The sequence below is a fragment of the Ascidiella aspersa genome, chromosome 5 (assembly GCF_963924565.1).
Source record: "Ascidiella aspersa chromosome 5, kaAscAspe10.2, whole genome shotgun sequence".
NCBI lineage: Eukaryota > Metazoa > Chordata > Ascidiacea > Phlebobranchia > Ascidiidae > Ascidiella > Ascidiella aspersa.
The window spans coordinates 1,290,804-1,309,286 of NC_139451.1; the positions used below are offsets into that span (position 1 = coordinate 1,290,804).

Below are 18,483 nucleotides of genomic sequence, written 5' to 3' on the forward strand. Positions count from 1 at the left end.
AGAACATAGCACGGGCGAAACTACAACAGAAACTACAGAGTAAAAAATAATAGCACAATAGCAATAAAACTTTGTTCAGTAAGTAAAAAAACAAATTATGCGCCGACATTGTAAACTACACTATTGTTTGTATCGCATCTAAACAATTTCTTGCAACACTTGGAACAGAAGTTTTAAAGATGGATTTTAACTAGATAGTTAAAAATTGAAGACCAAAAATGGCGGATCGGCACCGATACCGCCCTAATACTAGACGATAACCGATAGTATCGCTTGGTATCGGATATCGACTTCGATATTATCGGACATGCTTATCAGTAACCTAAAGATTTATAAACTGCTTCTTTTACAAACAGAGGAATGAATAAAACAGTATTGAATACTTTTTGATGAAAGTGTAAATTAGTTTCGTGCAATGGGATTGTGTGATGAAAAGTTACTTCGACGTTTTAAAACAAACTGCATAAGACACATTGCAAATCTACGGGAATCCCCTAAACCGATGCTACCGACTACGGTGAATCTTTTTACTTTCGGGGAGCTCGCTTCTTGCCTTTTGTCGCGTTCTTCTCGGCCTCTGACTTTGCTCGAACTGGAAAAACACAAAAAAGTGAAAACTTAAATAATCATAACCCAGCTCCTCTGGTAATCGTAATTTTCAACCAAGGTTTCGGCAACCTATAGAAGTCGCCTTATGTCACCTATTTAAGGGTGATTGACACAAAACGCAGGTTGGACAGACATACTTTTTGTAAAAAACAATTATTTCAGTCAGTATAAATAGTAAGTAATATTCTGTTATTTACTGACCCCTAAGATCTCGGTATTACCCGATGGGAAAATGGTAGGACACTATCAGCAGTGGCTAGCAAAGCCCACTGGTAGCAAGTGTGAGGCTAACCATTAATTTAGCTTGTAATAAACGTCTTACGCCTGTTGATCGAAGGCAGCCTCCTCTGGTTCGAAGCACAAGCGTCCCTCTTTGACCCCATCAAGTGGTTCTTCCACGAGTCCTCGCCCGGGATTATATTGTGATGACACAATGGACAATGTTCGTGTTTGCCTTCCGTCGTAACTGGAAAATAAAAATTTAATTATTTCATCAATTTTCAAGTTTTGTCAAATTTATTGGTATACGGACGCATTCTTACGTTACGGACGCATTCTTAATTTTACGGACGCATTCTCAATTTTACGGACGCATTCTCAATTTTACGGACGCATTTCTTACGTTTACGGACGCATTCTTACGTTTACGGACGCATTCTTACGTTAACGGACGCATTCTTACGTTTACGGACGCATTCTTACGTTTACGGACGCATTTTTACGTTAACGGACGCGTTTTTTCGTTTACGGACGCATTCTTACGTTTACGGACGCATTCTTACGTTTACGGACGCATTCTTAATTTACGGACGAATTATTACGTTTACCGACGCATTCTTACGTTTACGGACGCATTCTTACGTTTACGGACGGATTCTTACGTTTACGGACGCATTCTTACGTTTACGGACGAATTCTTACGTTTACAGACCTATATATTTGTACACCGATGTTTGCGGACCGAGCACTACTTATCATGACGGATTTTCCTACTTTCAACTCACTTGTGCATTTCTTATCAGCGATGTGCTTGTCCAGTTCAGTTTTGAGGATGGCTTCGGTGCATCGAGGACATTTGCCGTAATCCGCTTTCCGATCGCATTCCGTCAACAAGTGCTCGTTCAAACCAGAAATCTCCACAACCTGAAGCAATGCAGAGGTTGCAGTACGGCGCAAGTTGTTCAAAGTTGTGTAATGCGAATGGTAACTGATATTTTAAGAATAACAAAGCCCATACAGAAGTAGGAAGCATTTTGTGAACGTTTCGAATAACTCTTAAGATAATGGCTGGAAGTTGTAGTTATCACACCAAAAGAACCATAAAGATTTTATACGATTTTAAACCTTTTAAATAAAGATGTTTTTCAATAACTTTAATGCTTTTTAAAAGATGACGACAATGTGGCAGCCCCGGTTTTACTAAGGTTGGCCAGTTCAGCATTTGTCTAAAATAAAAAAAAACATCATTTTTCGGTAAATCAAAGTTTATTTACCTGTTTGCAGTTTTCGCAACGCTTTAGCATGGGGCAATGTTTCCAGTAATGCAAATCCAATCCTTCCTCGGTGAATTCTTCGTCTCGCTCGCCACAGAAAATACACATGCTGCAAAAACAACAAAAGTTTTTAGGTTTTCGATGTAACAATAACATTATGATGGGCACAACAAGCCTTCAGCTAGTATGCAATGAGGGATGGTTTTACCCGGCTTAACACCCTTGTCTTAAAAATGTTGATTTACATTTAGGTGATAGGTTAGTGGGCCTTCTGGACATTTTGCAATTCAAAACTGTGTTACAAACTCGCAACGAAAAATCAACGAAACTTACTTGTCCAAAAAGGAATCGTCGTTCTGCACACTTTGGTTCAAGCCGATTGAATCTGTGAAAGAAGGTTGGTTATTAAGGGCCACGGCAAATTAATAAACCTTATTTAAAGCAATAGAAAGACTCATAGCAGTGATAGTCACCTTGGGCTGCTTTAGCCGGCGATTTCTTTGTTGGTTTCGCGTCTGGGACTTGACCTCCCTAAAAAGTAAAAAAAATCATAATAATAACAAGTCAAGGACACCATCATAGATATATCCGCATACTTAGACACACTATGCGTGGAACTATAATTTGGTTTAATTTATAAAAATTGTTATGATTCAAAATTTATAAATTATGTCTTATACCAAAATACCCTCTCCGTTTTAGACAAAAAATCTGTTTTTACCTGTTTGTTTATCTCACGAAGCTGATTCACTTGCGCTTGTAATTCCTCAACCTTGACACAATAATTCCAAGTTGCTGTTTTATTTTAAAAATAGTTTAAAATGAGCTGCCAATACGATCTAAATGTTATAAAAAATCAAAAATGTAAAAAAAATGTGATTGAAAGATTGCTAATGAAGCCTGTCTTTCCAATTGGTTAACAATCCAAACAATTACCTACTACTGATTTTTAATTATGGATGAGTATAATCTTTTTAAGGTTCTTTGCCAAATAACTTTTACTGCGACTCATAATATCCCCCAAACACACCTCCCTCTTCTTCCTGGCCTCATTTTCTGCAGCCCTCGCCTGCATCTCCGCACGCTGTTCCGCTTGAGTGGGTTTGCCGTCCACTCGATCCATTCCGTCGAAAATGTGCCTGAAAAAAAAATCAGTTTGTGATTCATTTTTAGGCAGTTGTGGCTTGAAATTTGAATTGTCAATCAAAAAAACACTGTCAAACATTATTAAACAATTCGCTAAAAGGATAACATTTTTATTTTATTGTTTATTAAGGATCCAAGCCTGTTCCAACACTGCCCTTTTTATTCACGCTTATTAATGTCGTAAATTGTATTTCTTATCCATATCGCAAAATCCAAACAGAACCACAAAGGTTACAAAAGTGTTTTTATAGCGTCTCACCTGTGCAGCGGGTTTTTCCTTGTTTTAGCGTCGTCTTTTGGAAGGTAAGCCTTCACGGGCGAACCTGCTAGCTTGTACACTTGCAGGATGATGCGGATGGCAGATTCGCGAACTGCGCCAGAGGAATGCTCCAGTGACGGAACGGCAAACTTCATCACGCTATCGACCGTAAGGGAGGGCGGCTCCAGTCCTGGAACAGCAAATGAACAAGTCGTTTAAGGTACTGTAGATCCTCTTCAATGTGAAGTTCCTTGTACTAACAGATTGAGCAAGCATTGGCGCATGGTTGTTTATCGACTCGCTCCTCTCTGAGCCTGCATAGCTCAGTTGGTAGAACGACGGTCCCGATATGACCGAGGTTGTGAGTTCGAACCTCACTGCAGGCTAGTTTTAAGAACAGGATGAAACAGGCAACGGTGCTATGGTTGTTTCTCGACTTTCGCCACTCTGAGTCTATGTAGCTCAGTTGGTAGCATAACAGTCCCGGCTTGATCGGAGGTCGTGAGTTCGAACCTCATTGCAGGCGAGTTGTTTTTCTAGCCTGACCTGCTTGCATCATAGATCGACAGATTCGATGAAGTCTGCAATGGTTTTCTGTGTACTAATGTTAAGCAACCTGCAACCAAAAAAGCAGCAGCCAAAAAGCAAAAAGCAGCTTCCGAGTGGCTAGATCAAAGTTGTTATTAAACACATATGTGTGTGTGTCTTTCATTAAATTAGAACCAGAATTAAAAATGCATTCACAAAAAAGATCAGAACTGTCCGTATTTTTTTTTTGATTTATTTAATAAAATAGTAAAAATACCGAATTTTTTTATGAGTTTTTCGACCATTTCGACTCGGCTGATGGCCAGTCTTGTCGCCATGTCACGCTTGAACGGTGGCAGGATGTGGTGCGGAACGAGCTGGAGTTGGTGGACCATGACGAACTCACTCATGCGATCAATGAAGTCCAACGCCGCTTCACGAGATCGAGCCGCCTTGAGGGAAATGATCGGTAACAAGTTAACCTTATTACGTCTTTCTTGCTTCTTTAATTTGTAAAGCCGGAATTAGATAAGACTTCATCGGACAAAAGACGTAAATATATCGAAATAAGGCCTAAATTTATCGGATTAAAGTCAAATAGACTAAAATGTCACGATTATTTCTTAAACAAGTAAAAAATAAGGATTTTCAAAAAACTTTTAAAAACTAGGTAAAAAAAATCAGGTTTATTCGGTGAAAAGTCCTTTACCGACTCGCCGGTCTTCTGTATAAGGTTGGGCATCGTTCTGTTGACGGCGTGCGTCGTTTCGGCCTTACCGAGCTTGTGCTTCGGGATAAAGTCGACCAAGATGAGTTCTAGCAGCTTGAGTGAGGCGTGGAACACGGCGTGCACCTTGTCTGCATCGTACTATGTTGCGTTAAAAATCAACCCTTTTTCTCTAATTTTTTAATTTTTTTTTTGTAATTATTTAAAAAACATTTTTTTTTTAATTTTTGTCAATTTTGGTAACTTTTTAAAGACAAATACGTACTGAAGTCATTATCAGATAGCTAGAAATCAACTCTTTTTTTTTTTTTTTCTTTTTTACAATTTTTTTATTTTTTACAATTTTTTTAATTCTATTATAATTTTTTTGAAAGATAAAGAACTACTAAAGTCATTACCAGATAGCTATATCATGATTTGCCACACACTTATATGAAATAATTAAATACATTAAAAGACCTTTTAAAGAAAGATCGTTGTTTTTTAAGGACCTAACATGGTTTAAATAAAATTTACAAAACAGTAAACCTTTGGTTTATAAAGTAAATTAAATAAAATACTTTAAGAAAAATATTGAGAATTTACATAAAACCGAATATTGAATCTGTTGGAGTGTTTTATATAATTTAAAAACAAAAGATTTCAAAAAATACTATAAAATAAAAAATGGTTTTCACTATGCAAATTAATTGGTGTTTTTTTAAAATATAAATACTTTGCGGTAACGCTGTTAGCCTGTTATACCATTGTGGTTGAAGTTTTTTTTTCAGCATGTAATCAACATTTCTAACCCTTTATAGACTTCTTTATAAGGAAAGTAGCAGCCTTAAGGTTGTTTCTCAGTTCATCTTTGGGGGCGTCCACGGGGGCGTTGGCCAGCAGTTTGTAAACAGCGAGCAAGGCGTCTTCGCGGAACGACCACATCTTGGAGTAAGCACCGGAAACCTTGGCAAATAAGAGGATTTGAAACAATAGTAAACAAGCTCATATAAGCTGGTGATTCGCAACCTTTTTTTGGCTTGCGTCACGCTACAGGAATTATACATAGTCGGGGCACCCTTGTTCGCATCTTGCTGAGTGGTTAACTGTAATCTTATAATAAACGAGTTCGAAACAGCACATTAACTGTGCAACAAGGTTGAAAAAAACTTTAGATTTTTGCACACTTTTCGTACACAAAAAAATTGTATCAAGAAGCCCACCAATAGAATAGAGCAAAAAATTGAAATCCCAAGAATTTGAAAATCTCTCGGCACCCTTGAGCATTAAAAATAGCACCCAAGAGTGCGGCGGCACCCCGGTTGGGCAATACTGAAATATGCTGTTGCTACAAGAATATTTTTTTAACATTTTATTGTCTGTCGATGATTCCTTATGCATACAAAAGTGTTTCACTTTCAAAAAGGTCTTAGGTTTATTAAAAAAAACATAATATTGCTATACTCAACAGTACATCATTCATTTTTTTTTAGTTTACAAAGTAGTTTTTCAATTTGTAAAATTTTTTTAATTTGATAGTTCAAGCATCTTTTCCAAGTCGCTTTGGACGGATACATGAAAATGTTTCTAACAATAACCAGTCCTACATAATAAGAAATACCAACAGTTCGGTAGTAAAACACATATTACAGCCGATACAATGGTATTGTTACATTGTTTGAGTATTCCACTAAATCAATAGCCATTATTAATTCACAAAGGCAACAATTAGCCCTTGGGGACAGAGTAAATACCAAAAGCCTGTTCAAAAATAAGAGGTGAGTGAACATTTGCAATTCCATTTCAATAAATGCAGTTTGAAACCAAACAAGTCATTTTTTTATTTTAACTATTTTTCTAAAGTAAAAAAAATTCAACGCTTGCTCCTACAAAACATATCATTGTGAGGTGATACAATGTTTTGTAAACAGAATTATTGAAGATTTTAAGGTAAATAAAGCTGACCACCAGGCGAGGATTCTAGCACTTCTAAAAAAAAGCTCTCCGGCGCTTATTAATTTTATCCAAAGTTTCCGCCACCAATAGAAGAGTGATTTGCAAACGGCATTCCACACAACCATAGTGCTCCGCAAAAACTTACTTTTTGACAAACGTAATACTGGTTGAAAATCGCTGGTGTTTTAGGAAAGTTATAACCACTTTAAATGTTTCATCCTGACTTGCATTTTTGTTGTAATGATGTAAGTCAATGACTTGACTTTAGTACTTTTAAATCACTGTTTTTTAAATGACTTGACTTGAAGTCTTTTGAGCAAACGACCTGGGTTGAAATTAAGTATTTTCATTGAGTATTTATTTGGCATAAATCGGTTATTTATCTTAAGTTTTGAACATAAATCAATTTTATGCTATACATTGCATTTTTCTTGTTTTTAGTTAAAGTATTGCTTATAATCGGACGAGTTTACCCAATTTTAATAGCTTAACAAGTTATTTTTTATGACAAGGATTTGACTTGGAATTAAATTGCTTGACTTGTTATTATTCAAAAAGGCGCTTGGACGAATACATACTTTTCATCGCCTTATATATCAAATATAGACTTTACAAGGGTACTAGACTAGTTGGTTACACAAAACAGTGCAAATATCTTTTACATTTTTGACGTTATACGTTTATCATAAAATACATAGCGCACACGCAAAAAAAATATAGATTAGCTTAATAATAAATTGCAAAGCCAAAAAGGTCGAGTAGATAGACATCATCTTGATAAGAAAAAAAATGTGCATGTAGTTTAAGAAAAATGTGCATGTAGTTAAAGAAATTAAATGCTTTATACTTGTTCCAGTCATAAATCAACTGCTGTACTGTAAGTTCACTTTTTCATTTGCTTTCTTGCCCAGATACGATCACGCCACTCTGGGCCACTGTGACGTAACAAGCGCGCTTGAGTTCAAACTTCAGCATTACAGCCTACCGGCTCTCTCTCTCGCTCGCTCGCTCGCTCGCCCAGACAGCAACTTTCACAATTAGCTGCGCATTTCGCCTTCGCCTTAGCAACCCTCGCTAACCTACCCACGCGGCCGCCTTGTTTCTTTTAACATATGACGACGTAGTCTGCAAGTCTTAAATCGAGCTGCGATTTTTCTTTATCGCTTACCCCACTCGAGCCCCTTTTTCTTGCAACATCGCGCTCCAAACGCGCTCTGCCTTGCGCTCAATCTAACACCTACAAACTTCCCACTCAATTAGTCGCATTTCACACCGACAAACCAATTCCAAGACCTTGCCGTACAACCAAGCTGAAAATCACGCCATGTTTGGTCTAAACAGGTTTAAAGCAACAAGAAATGCAGCTATTTTACTAAAGCGCTTTTCAATTAGTCTCCATATTGCAACACTTTCGTGCTTTTGATTTTCTAGTTTGTAGTTTGTGGTAGTTTTTAAAAATGTCTCTTTACTGATTTTTTTCATCATGGTCAATTGCAGATTAAAGCTTCTTTTTTCAGGCATTTCGTGTACTTCAATCAAAATCAACATTTATTTAAAGAAACATGAACACAGTTTCAGTTAAAAAAAGCTACCGGCTGAAAAGCATTGAAAAGTTGTTTTTCTAGCCTGCCTTACGTGAATATCCTTAATTTAGCGACAGACTCGGTGAGTCTGCGGTGGCTTTCGGTGTACTAAATATACGTAAGCCGTAATTGTTGGTCATAAAGCAGCTTCAGAAGGGCTTGATTACAGTTATTACAGTTGTCGACATATATGTGTGCGTGCATCTTTCATTCAATACTTACTAAGTAATAACTTACGAATATACACCTTAACAAAACTTTAAAATAATTTGCATTTTAGTAGATCATTTAAAGTTTATTTACTAAAAGCAACGAACGAGAGTGGAAAATAAATTTATTAAAGTAAAACACAAAAGAACATAGCACGGGCGAAACTACAACAGAAACTACAGAGTAAAAAATAATAGCACAATAGCAATAAAACTTTGTTCAGTAAGTAAAAAAACAAATTATGCGCCGACATTGTAAACTACACTATTGTTTGTATCGCATCTAAACAATTTCTTGCAACACTTGGAACAGAAGTTTTAAAGATGGATTTTAACTAGATAGTTAAAAATTGAAGACCAAAAATGGCGGATCGGCACCGATACCGCCCTAATACTAGACGATAACCGATAGTATCGCTTGGTATCGGATATCGACTTCGATATTATCGGACATGCTTATCAGTAACCTAAAGATTTATAAACTGCTTCTTTTACAAACAGAGGAATGAATAAAACAGTATTGAATACTTTTTGATGAAAGTGTAAATTAGTTTCGTGCAATGGGATTGTGTGATGAAAAGTTACTTCGACGTTTTAAAACAAACTGCATAAGACACATTGCAAATCTACGGGAATCCCCTAAACCGATGCTACCGACTACGGTGAATCTTTTTACTTTCGGGGAGCTCGCTTCTTGCCTTTTGTCGCGTTCTTCTCGGCCTCTGACTTTGCTCGAACTGGAAAAACACAAAAAAGTGAAAACTTAAATAATCATAACCCAGCTCCTCTGGTAATCGTAATTTTCAACCAAGGTTTCGGCAACCTATAGAAGTCGCCTTATGTCACCTATTTAAGGGTGATTGACACAAAACGCAGGTTGGACAGACATACTTTTTGTAAAAAACAATTATTTCAGTCAGTATAAATAGTAAGTAATATTCTGTTATTTACTGACCCCTAAGATCTCGGTATTACCCGATGGGAAAATGGTAGGACACTATCAGCAGTGGCTAGCAAAGCCCACTGGTAGCAAGTGTGAGGCTAACCATTAATTTAGCTTGTAATAAACGTCTTACGCCTGTTGATCGAAGGCAGCCTCCTCTGGTTCGAAGCACAAGCGTCCCTCTTTGACCCCATCAAGTGGTTCTTCCACGAGTCCTCGCCCGGGATTATATTGTGATGACACAATGGACAATGTTCGTGTTTGCCTTCCGTCGTAACTGGAAAATAAAAATTTAATTATTTCATCAATTTTCAAGTTTTGTCAAATTTATTGGTATACGGACGCATTCTTACGTTACGGACGCATTCTTAATTTTACGGACGCATTCTCAATTTTACGGACGCATTCTCAATTTTACGGACGCATTTCTTACGTTTACGGACGCATTCTTACGTTTACGGACGCATTCTTACGTTAACGGACGCATTCTTACGTTTACGGACGAATTCTTACGTTTACAGACCTATATATTTGTACACCGATGTTTGCGGACCGAGCACTACTTATCATGACGGATTTTCCTACTTTCAACTCACTTGTGCATTTCTTATCAGCGATGTGCTTGTCCAGTTCAGTTTTGAGGATGGCTTCGGTGCATCGAGGACATTTGCCGTAATCCGCTTTCCGATCGCATTCCGTCAACAAGTGCTCGTTCAAACCAGAAATCTCCACAACCTGAAGCAATGCAGAGGTTGCAGTACGGCGCAAGTTGTTCAAAGTTGTGTAATGCGAATGGTAACTGATATTTTAAGAATAACAAAGCCCATACAGAAGTAGGAAGCATTTTGTGAACGTTTCGAATAACTCTTAAGATAATGGCTGGAAGTTGTAGTTATCACACCAAAAGAACCATAAAGATTTTATACGATTTTAAACCTTTTAAATAAAGATGTTTTTCAATAACTTTAATGCTTTTTAAAAGATGACGACAATGTGGCAGCCCCGGTTTTACTAAGGTTGGCCAGTTCAGCATTTGTCTAAAATAAAAAAAAACATCATTTTTCGGTAAATCAAAGTTTATTTACCTGTTTGCAGTTTTCGCAACGCTTTAGCATGGGGCAATGTTTCCAGTAATGCAAATCCAATCCTTCCTCGGTGAATTCTTCGTCTCGCTCGCCACAGAAAATACACATGCTGCAAAAACAACAAAAGTTTTTAGGTTTTCGATGTAACAATAACATTATGATGGGCACAACAAGCCTTCAGCTAGTATGCAATGAGGGATGGTTTTACCCGGCTTAACACCCTTGTCTTAAAAATGTTGATTTACATTTAGGTGATAGGTTAGTGGGCCTTCTGGACATTTTGCAATTCAAAACTGTGTTACAAACTCGCAACGAAAAATCAACGAAACTTACTTGTCCAAAAAGGAATCGTCGTTCTGCACACTTTGGTTCAAGCCGATTGAATCTGTGAAAGAAGGTTGGTTATTAAGGGCCACGGCAAATTAATAAACCTTATTTAAAGCAATAGAAAGACTCATAGCAGTGATAGTCACCTTGGGCTGCTTTAGCCGGCGATTTCTTTGTTGGTTTCGCGTCTGGGACTTGACCTCCCTAAAAAGTAAAAAAAATCATAATAATAACAAGTCAAGGACACCATCATAGATATATCCGCATACTTAGACACACTATGCGTGGAACTATAATTTGGTTTAATTTATAAAAATTGTTATGATTCAAAATTTATAAATTATGTCTTATACCAAAATACCCTCTCCGTTTTAGACAAAAAATCTGTTTTTACCTGTTTGTTTATCTCACGAAGCTGATTCACTTGCGCTTGTAATTCCTCAACCTTGACACAATAATTCCAAGTTGCTGTTTTATTTTAAAAATAGTTTAAAATGAGCTGCCAATACGATCTAAATGTTATAAAAAATCAAAAATGTAAAAAAAATGTGATTGAAAGATTGCTAATGAAGCCTGTCTTTCCAATTGGTTAACAATCCAAACAATTACCTACTACTGATTTTTAATTATGGATGAGTATAATCTTTTTAAGGTTCTTTGCCAAATAACTTTTACTGCGACTCATAATATCCCCCAAACACACCTCCCTCTTCTTCCTGGCCTCATTTTCTGCAGCCCTCGCCTGCATCTCCGCACGCTGTTCCGCTTGAGTGGGTTTGCCGTCCACTCGATCCATTCCGTCGAAAATGTGCCTGAAAAAAAAATCAGTTTGTGATTCATTTTTAGGCAGTTGTGGCTTGAAATTTGAATTGTCAATCAAAAAAACACTGTCAAACATTATTAAACAATTCGCTAAAAGGATAACATTTTTATTTTATTGTTTATTAAGGATCCAAGCCTGTTCCAACACTGCCCTTTTTATTCACGCTTATTAATGTCGTAAATTGTATTTCTTATCCATATCGCAAAATCCAAACAGAACCACAAAGGTTACAAAAGTGTTTTTATAGCGTCTCACCTGTGCAGCGGGTTTTTCCTTGTTTTAGCGTCGTCTTTTGGAAGGTAAGCCTTCACGGGCGAACCTGCTAGCTTGTACACTTGCAGGATGATGCGGATGGCAGATTCGCGAACTGCGCCAGAGGAATGCTCCAGTGACGGAACGGCAAACTTCATCACGCTATCGACCGTAAGGGAGGGCGGCTCCAGTCCTGGAACAGCAAATGAACAAGTCGTTTAAGGTACTGTAGATCCTCTTCAATGTGAAGTTCCTTGTACTAACAGATTGAGCAAGCATTGGCGCATGGTTGTTTATCGACTCGCTCCTCTCTGAGCCTGCATAGCTCAGTTGGTAGAACGACGGTCCCGATATGACCGAGGTTGTGAGTTCGAACCTCACTGCAGGCTAGTTTTAAGAACAGGATGAAACAGGCAACGGTGCTATGGTTGTTTCTCGACTTTCGCCACTCTGAGTCTATGTAGCTCAGTTGGTAGCATAACAGTCCCGGCTTGATCGGAGGTCGTGAGTTCGAACCTCATTGCAGGCGAGTTGTTTTTCTAGCCTGACCTGCTTGCATCATAGATCGACAGATTCGATGAAGTCTGCAATGGTTTTCTGTGTACTAATGTTAAGCAACCTGCAACCAAAAAAGCAGCAGCCAAAAAGCAAAAAGCAGCTTCCGAGTGGCTAGATCAAAGTTGTTATTAAACACATATGTGTGTGTGTCTTTCATTAAATTAGAACCAGAATTAAAAATGCATTCACAAAAAAGATCAGAACTGTCCGTATTTTTTTTTTGATTTATTTAATAAAATAGTAAAAATACCGAATTTTTTTATGAGTTTTTCGACCATTTCGACTCGGCTGATGGCCAGTCTTGTCGCCATGTCACGCTTGAACGGTGGCAGGATGTGGTGCGGAACGAGCTGGAGTTGGTGGACCATGACGAACTCACTCATGCGATCAATGAAGTCCAACGCCGCTTCACGAGATCGAGCCGCCTTGAGGGAAATGATCGGTAACAAGTTAACCTTATTACGTCTTTCTTGCTTCTTTAATTTGTAAAGCCGGAATTAGATAAGACTTCATCGGACAAAAGACGTAAATATATCGAAATAAGGCCTAAATTTATCGGATTAAAGTCAAATAGACTAAAATGTCACGATTATTTCTTAAACAAGTAAAAAATAAGGATTTTCAAAAAACTTTTAAAAACTAGGTAAAAAAAATCAGGTTTATTCGGTGAAAAGTCCTTTACCGACTCGCCGGTCTTCTGTATAAGGTTGGGCATCGTTCTGTTGACGGCGTGCGTCGTTTCGGCCTTACCGAGCTTGTGCTTCGGGATAAAGTCGACCAAGATGAGTTCTAGCAGCTTGAGTGAGGCGTGGAACACGGCGTGCACCTTGTCTGCATCGTACTATGTTGCGTTAAAAATCAACCCTTTTTCTCTAATTTTTTAATTTTTTTTTTGTAATTATTTAAAAAACATTTTTTTTTTAATTTTTGTCAATTTTGGTAACTTTTTAAAGACAAATACGTACTGAAGTCATTATCAGATAGCTAGAAATCAACTCTTTTTTTTTTTTTTTCTTTTTTACAATTTTTTTATTTTTTACAATTTTTTTAATTCTATTATAATTTTTTTGAAAGATAAAGAACTACTAAAGTCATTACCAGATAGCTATATCATGATTTGCCACACACTTATATGAAATAATTAAATACATTAAAAGACCTTTTAAAGAAAGATCGTTGTTTTTTAAGGACCTAACATGGTTTAAATAAAATTTACAAAACAGTAAACCTTTGGTTTATAAAGTAAATTAAATAAAATACTTTAAGAAAAATATTGAGAATTTACATAAAACCGAATATTGAATCTGTTGGAGTGTTTTATATAATTTAAAAACAAAAGATTTCAAAAAATACTATAAAATAAAAAATGGTTTTCACTATGCAAATTAATTGGTGTTTTTTTAAAATATAAATACTTTGCGGTAACGCTGTTAGCCTGTTATACCATTGTGGTTGAAGTTTTTTTTTCAGCATGTAATCAACATTTCTAACCCTTTATAGACTTCTTTATAAGGAAAGTAGCAGCCTTAAGGTTGTTTCTCAGTTCATCTTTGGGGGCGTCCACGGGGGCGTTGGCCAGCAGTTTGTAAACAGCGAGCAAGGCGTCTTCGCGGAACGACCACATCTTGGAGTAAGCACCGGAAACCTTGGCAAATAAGAGGATTTGAAACAATAGTAAACAAGCTCATATAAGCTGGTGATTCGCAACCTTTTTTTGGCTTGCGTCACGCTACAGGAATTATACATAGTCGGGGCACCCTTGTTCGCATCTTGCTGAGTGGTTAACTGTAATCTTATAATAAACGAGTTCGAAACAGCACATTAACTGTGCAACAAGGTTGAAAAAAACTTTAGATTTTTGCACACTTTTCGTACACAAAAAAATTGTATCAAGAAGCCCACCAATAGAATAGAGCAAAAAATTGAAATCCCAAGAATTTGAAAATCTCTCGGCACCCTTGAGCATTAAAAATAGCACCCAAGAGTGCGGCGGCACCCCGGTTGGGCAATACTGAAATATGCTGTTGCTACAAGAATATTTTTTTAACATTTTATTGTCTGTCGATGATTCCTTATGCATACAAAAGTGTTTCACTTTCAAAAAGGTCTTAGGTTTATTAAAAAAAACATAATATTGCTATACTCAACAGTACATCATTCATTTTTTTTTAGTTTACAAAGTAGTTTTTCAATTTGTAAAATTTTTTTAATTTGATAGTTCAAGCATCTTTTCCAAGTCGCTTTGGACGGATACATGAAAATGTTTCTAACAATAACCAGTCCTACATAATAAGAAATACCAACAGTTCGGTAGTAAAACACATATTACAGCCGATACAATGGTATTGTTACATTGTTTGAGTATTCCACTAAATCAATAGCCATTATTAATTCACAAAGGCAACAATTAGCCCTTGGGGACAGAGTAAATACCAAAAGCCTGTTCAAAAATAAGAGGTGAGTGAACATTTGCAATTCCATTTCAATAAATGCAGTTTGAAACCAAACAAGTCATTTTTTTATTTTAACTATTTTTCTAAAGTAAAAAAAATTCAACGCTTGCTCCTACAAAACATATCATTGTGAGGTGATACAATGTTTTGTAAACAGAATTATTGAAGATTTTAAGGTAAATAAAGCTGACCACCAGGCGAGGATTCTAGCACTTCTAAAAAAAAGCTCTCCGGCGCTTATTAATTTTATCCAAAGTTTCCGCCACCAATAGAAGAGTGATTTGCAAACGGCATTCCACACAACCATAGTGCTCCGCAAAAACTTACTTTTTGACAAACGTAATACTGGTTGAAAATCGCTGGTGTTTTAGGAAAGTTATAACCACTTTAAATGTTTCATCCTGACTTGCATTTTTGTTGTAATGATGTAAGTCAATGACTTGACTTTAGTACTTTTAAATCACTGTTTTTTAAATGACTTGACTTGAAGTCTTTTGAGCAAACGACCTGGGTTGAAATTAAGTATTTTCATTGAGTATTTATTTGGCATAAATCGGTTATTTATCTTAAGTTTTGAACATAAATCAATTTTATGCTATACATTGCATTTTTCTTGTTTTTAGTTAAAGTATTGCTTATAATCGGACGAGTTTACCCAATTTTAATAGCTTAACAAGTTATTTTTTATGACAAGGATTTGACTTGGAATTAAATTGCTTGACTTGTTATTATTCAAAAAGGCGCTTGGACGAATACATACTTTTCATCGCCTTATATATCAAATATAGACTTTACAAGGGTACTAGACTAGTTGGTTACACAAAACAGTGCAAATATCTTTTACATTTTTGACGTTATACGTTTATCATAAAATACATAGCGCACACGCAAAAAAAATATAGATTAGCTTAATAATAAATTGCAAAGCCAAAAAGGTCGAGTAGATAGACATCATCTTGATAAGAAAAAAAATGTGCATGTAGTTTAAGAAAAATGTGCATGTAGTTAAAGAAATTAAATGCTTTATACTTGTTCCAGTCATAAATCAACTGCTGTACTGTAAGTTCACTTTTTCATTTGCTTTCTTGCCCAGATACGATCACGCCACTCTGGGCCACTGTGACGTAACAAGCGCGCTTGAGTTCAAACTTCAGCATTACAGCCTACCGGCTCTCTCTCTCGCTCGCTCGCTCGCTCGCCCAGACAGCAACTTTCACAATTAGCTGCGCATTTCGCCTTCGCCTTAGCAACCCTCGCTAACCTACCCACGCGGCCGCCTTGTTTCTTTTAACATATGACGACGTAGTCTGCAAGTCTTAAATCGAGCTGCGATTTTTCTTTATCGCTTACCCCACTCGAGCCCCTTTTTCTTGCAACATCGCGCTCCAAACGCGCTCTGCCTTGCGCTCAATCTAACACCTACAAACTTCCCACTCAATTAGTCGCATTTCACACCGACAAACCAATTCCAAGACCTTGCCGTACAACCAAGCTGAAAATCACGCCATGTTTGGTCTAAACAGGTTTAAAGCAACAAGAAATGCAGCTATTTTACTAAAGCGCTTTTCAATTAGTCTCCATATTGCAACACTTTCGTGCTTTTGATTTTCTAGTTTGTAGTTTGTGGTAGTTTTTAAAAATGTCTCTTTACTGATTTTTTTCATCATGGTCAATTGCAGATTAAAGCTTCTTTTTTCAGGCATTTCGTGTACTTCAATCAAAATCAACATTTATTTAAAGAAACATGAACACAGTTTCAGTTAAAAAAAGCTACCGGCTGAAAAGCATTGAAAAGTTGTTTTTCTAGCCTGCCTTACGTGAATATCCTTAATTTAGCGACAGACTCGGTGAGTCTGCGGTGGCTTTCGGTGTACTAAATATACGTAAGCCGTAATTGTTGGTCATAAAGCAGCTTCAGAAGGGCTTGATTACAGTTATTACAGTTGTCGACATATATGTGTGCGTGCATCTTTCATTCAATACTTACTAAGTAATAACTTACGAATATACACCTTAACAAAACTTTAAAATAATTTGCATTTTAGTAGATCATTTAAAGTTTATTTACTAAAAGCAACGAACGAGAGTGGAAAATAAATTTATTAAAGTAAAACACAAAAGAACATAGCACGGGCGAAACTACAACAGAAACTACAGAGTAAAAAATAATAGCACAATAGCAATAAAACTTTGTTCAGTAAGTAAAAAAACAAATTATGCGCCGACATTGTAAACTACACTATTGTTTGTATCGCATCTAAACAATTTCTTGCAACACTTGGAACAGAAGTTTTAAAGATGGATTTTAACTAGATAGTTAAAAATTGAAGACCAAAAATGGCGGATCGGCACCGATACCGCCCTAATACTAGACGATAACCGATAGTATCGCTTGGTATCGGATATCGACTTCGATATTATCGGACATGCTTATCAGTAACCTAAAGATTTATAAACTGCTTCTTTTACAAACAGAGGAATGAATAAAACAGTATTGAATACTTTTTGATGAAAGTGTAAATTAGTTTCGTGCAATGGGATTGTGTGATGAAAAGTTACTTCGACGTTTTAAAACAAACTGCATAAGACACATTGCAAATCTACGGGAATCCCCTAAACCGATGCTACCGACTACGGTGAATCTTTTTACTTTCGGGGAGCTCGCTTCTTGCCTTTTGTCGCGTTCTTCTCGGCCTCTGACTTTGCTCGAACTGGAAAAACACAAAAAAGTGAAAACTTAAATAATCATAACCCAGCTCCTCTGGTAATCGTAATTTTCAACCAAGGTTTCGGCAACCTATAGAAGTCGCCTTATGTCACCTATTTAAGGGTGATTGACACAAAACGCAGGTTGGACAGACATACTTTTTGTAAAAAACAATTATTTCAGTCAGTATAAATAGTAAGTAATATTCTGTTATTTACTGACCCCTAAGATCTCGGTATTACCCGATGGGAAAATGGTAGGACACTATCAGCAGTGGCTAGCAAAGCCCACTGGTAGCAAGTGTGAGGCTAACCATTAATTTAGCTTGTAATAAACGTCTTACGCCTGTTGATCGAAGGCAGCCTCCTCTGGTTCGAAGCACAAGCGTCCCTCTTTGACCCCATCAAGTGGTTCTTCCACGAGTCCTCGCCCGGGATTATATTGTGATGACACAATGGACAATGTTCGTGTTTGCCTTCCGTCGTAACTGGAAAATAAAAATTTAATTATTTCATCAATTTTCAAGTTTTGTCAAATTTATTGGTATACGGACGCATTCTTACGTTACGGACGCATTCTTAATTTTACGGACGCATTCTCAATTTTACGGACGCATTCTCAATTTTACGGACGCATTTCTTACGTTTACGGACGCATTCTTACGTTTACGGACGCATTCTTACGTTAACGGACGCATTCTTACGTTTACGGACGCATTCTTACGTTTACGGACGCATTTTTACGTTAACGGACGCGTTTTTTCGTTTACGGACGCATTCTTACGTTTACGGACGCATTCTTACGTTTACGGACGCATTCTTAATTTACGGACGAATTATTACGTTT

General features: G+C 36.9%; 3 protein-coding genes and 2 non-coding genes across 5 annotated transcripts in view; 2 read left to right on the forward strand and 3 right to left on the reverse strand.

Annotated features, from left to right (window-relative positions):
- Nucleotides 1-19: 19 nt before the first annotated feature.
- Nucleotides 20-6,853, reverse strand: LOC146141417 (centrosomal protein of 104 kDa-like). The gene is made up of 13 exons (XM_083389413.1): nucleotides 6,843-6,853; nucleotides 5,554-5,707; nucleotides 4,745-4,893; nucleotides 4,313-4,487; nucleotides 3,508-3,697; nucleotides 3,133-3,241; nucleotides 2,824-2,874; nucleotides 2,576-2,633; nucleotides 2,436-2,487; nucleotides 2,103-2,211; nucleotides 1,614-1,752; nucleotides 932-1,075; nucleotides 20-592 (listed from the first exon to the last, which is right to left on the reverse strand). Exons 2-13 carry the CDS (start codon nucleotides 5,684-5,686, stop codon nucleotides 528-530), a joined length of 1,374 nt encoding a protein of 457 aa, XP_083245539.1. The 5' UTR covers nucleotides 5,687-5,707; nucleotides 6,843-6,853; the 3' UTR covers nucleotides 20-527.
- Trnai-gau (transfer RNA isoleucine (anticodon GAU)) lies at nucleotides 3,820-3,893 on the forward strand. Its single transcript has one exon. It is a non-coding gene; the product is annotated as a tRNA-Ile (tRNA).
- A 1,800-nt stretch (nucleotides 6,854-8,653) lies between the features above and the next one.
- LOC146141419 (centrosomal protein of 104 kDa-like) overlaps nucleotides 8,654-18,483 on the reverse strand; it is a 20,716-nt gene continuing 10,886 nt past the window's right edge. The window contains exons 11-22 of the mRNA XM_083389412.1: nucleotides 13,969-14,122; nucleotides 13,160-13,308; nucleotides 12,728-12,902; nucleotides 11,923-12,112; nucleotides 11,548-11,656; nucleotides 11,239-11,289; nucleotides 10,991-11,048; nucleotides 10,851-10,902; nucleotides 10,518-10,626; nucleotides 10,029-10,167; nucleotides 9,566-9,709; nucleotides 8,654-9,226 (exon numbers count right to left, since the gene is read on the reverse strand). Of these exons, the coding sequence (XP_083245538.1) occupies nucleotides 9,162-9,226; nucleotides 9,566-9,709; nucleotides 10,029-10,167; nucleotides 10,518-10,626; nucleotides 10,851-10,902; nucleotides 10,991-11,048; nucleotides 11,239-11,289; nucleotides 11,548-11,656; nucleotides 11,923-12,112; nucleotides 12,728-12,902; nucleotides 13,160-13,308; nucleotides 13,969-14,122 (1,395 nt within the window). The 3' untranslated portion in view covers nucleotides 8,654-9,161. The remainder of the gene's footprint in view (nucleotides 9,227-9,565; nucleotides 9,710-10,028; nucleotides 10,168-10,517; nucleotides 10,627-10,850; nucleotides 10,903-10,990; nucleotides 11,049-11,238; nucleotides 11,290-11,547; nucleotides 11,657-11,922; nucleotides 12,113-12,727; nucleotides 12,903-13,159; nucleotides 13,309-13,968; nucleotides 14,123-18,483) is intronic.
- Nucleotides 12,235-12,308, forward strand: Trnai-gau (transfer RNA isoleucine (anticodon GAU)). The gene has a single exon. It is a non-coding gene; the product is annotated as a tRNA-Ile (tRNA).
- Nucleotides 17,069-18,194, reverse strand: LOC146141421 (uncharacterized). The gene is made up of 3 exons (XM_083390042.1): nucleotides 18,191-18,194; nucleotides 17,981-18,124; nucleotides 17,069-17,641 (listed from the first exon to the last, which is right to left on the reverse strand). Exons 1-3 carry the CDS (start codon nucleotides 18,192-18,194, stop codon nucleotides 17,577-17,579), a joined length of 213 nt encoding a protein of 70 aa, XP_083246168.1. The 3' UTR covers nucleotides 17,069-17,576.

Bases quoted from the DNA above. Each gene is read 5' to 3' on its own strand.
- LOC146141417 (XM_083389413.1), bottom strand. From the start codon at position 5,686: ATGTGGTCGTTCCGCGAAGACGCCTTGCTCGCTGTTTACAAACTGCTG. The intron at 2,875-3,132 runs GTGTGTTTGGGG...TATTGTGTCAAG, and splicing joins AGGCCAGGAAGAAGAGGGAG to GTTGAGGAATTACAAGCGCA. The intron at 2,488-2,575 runs GTGACTATCACT...CTTCTTTCACAG, and splicing joins GCCGGCTAAAGCAGCCCAAG to ATTCAATCGGCTTGAACCAA.
- LOC146141421 (XM_083390042.1), bottom strand. The intron at 17,642-17,980 runs GTAAGACGTTTA...GTGTTTTTCCAG, and splicing joins GCTGCCTTCGATCAACAGGC to TTCGAGCAAAGTCAGAGGCC.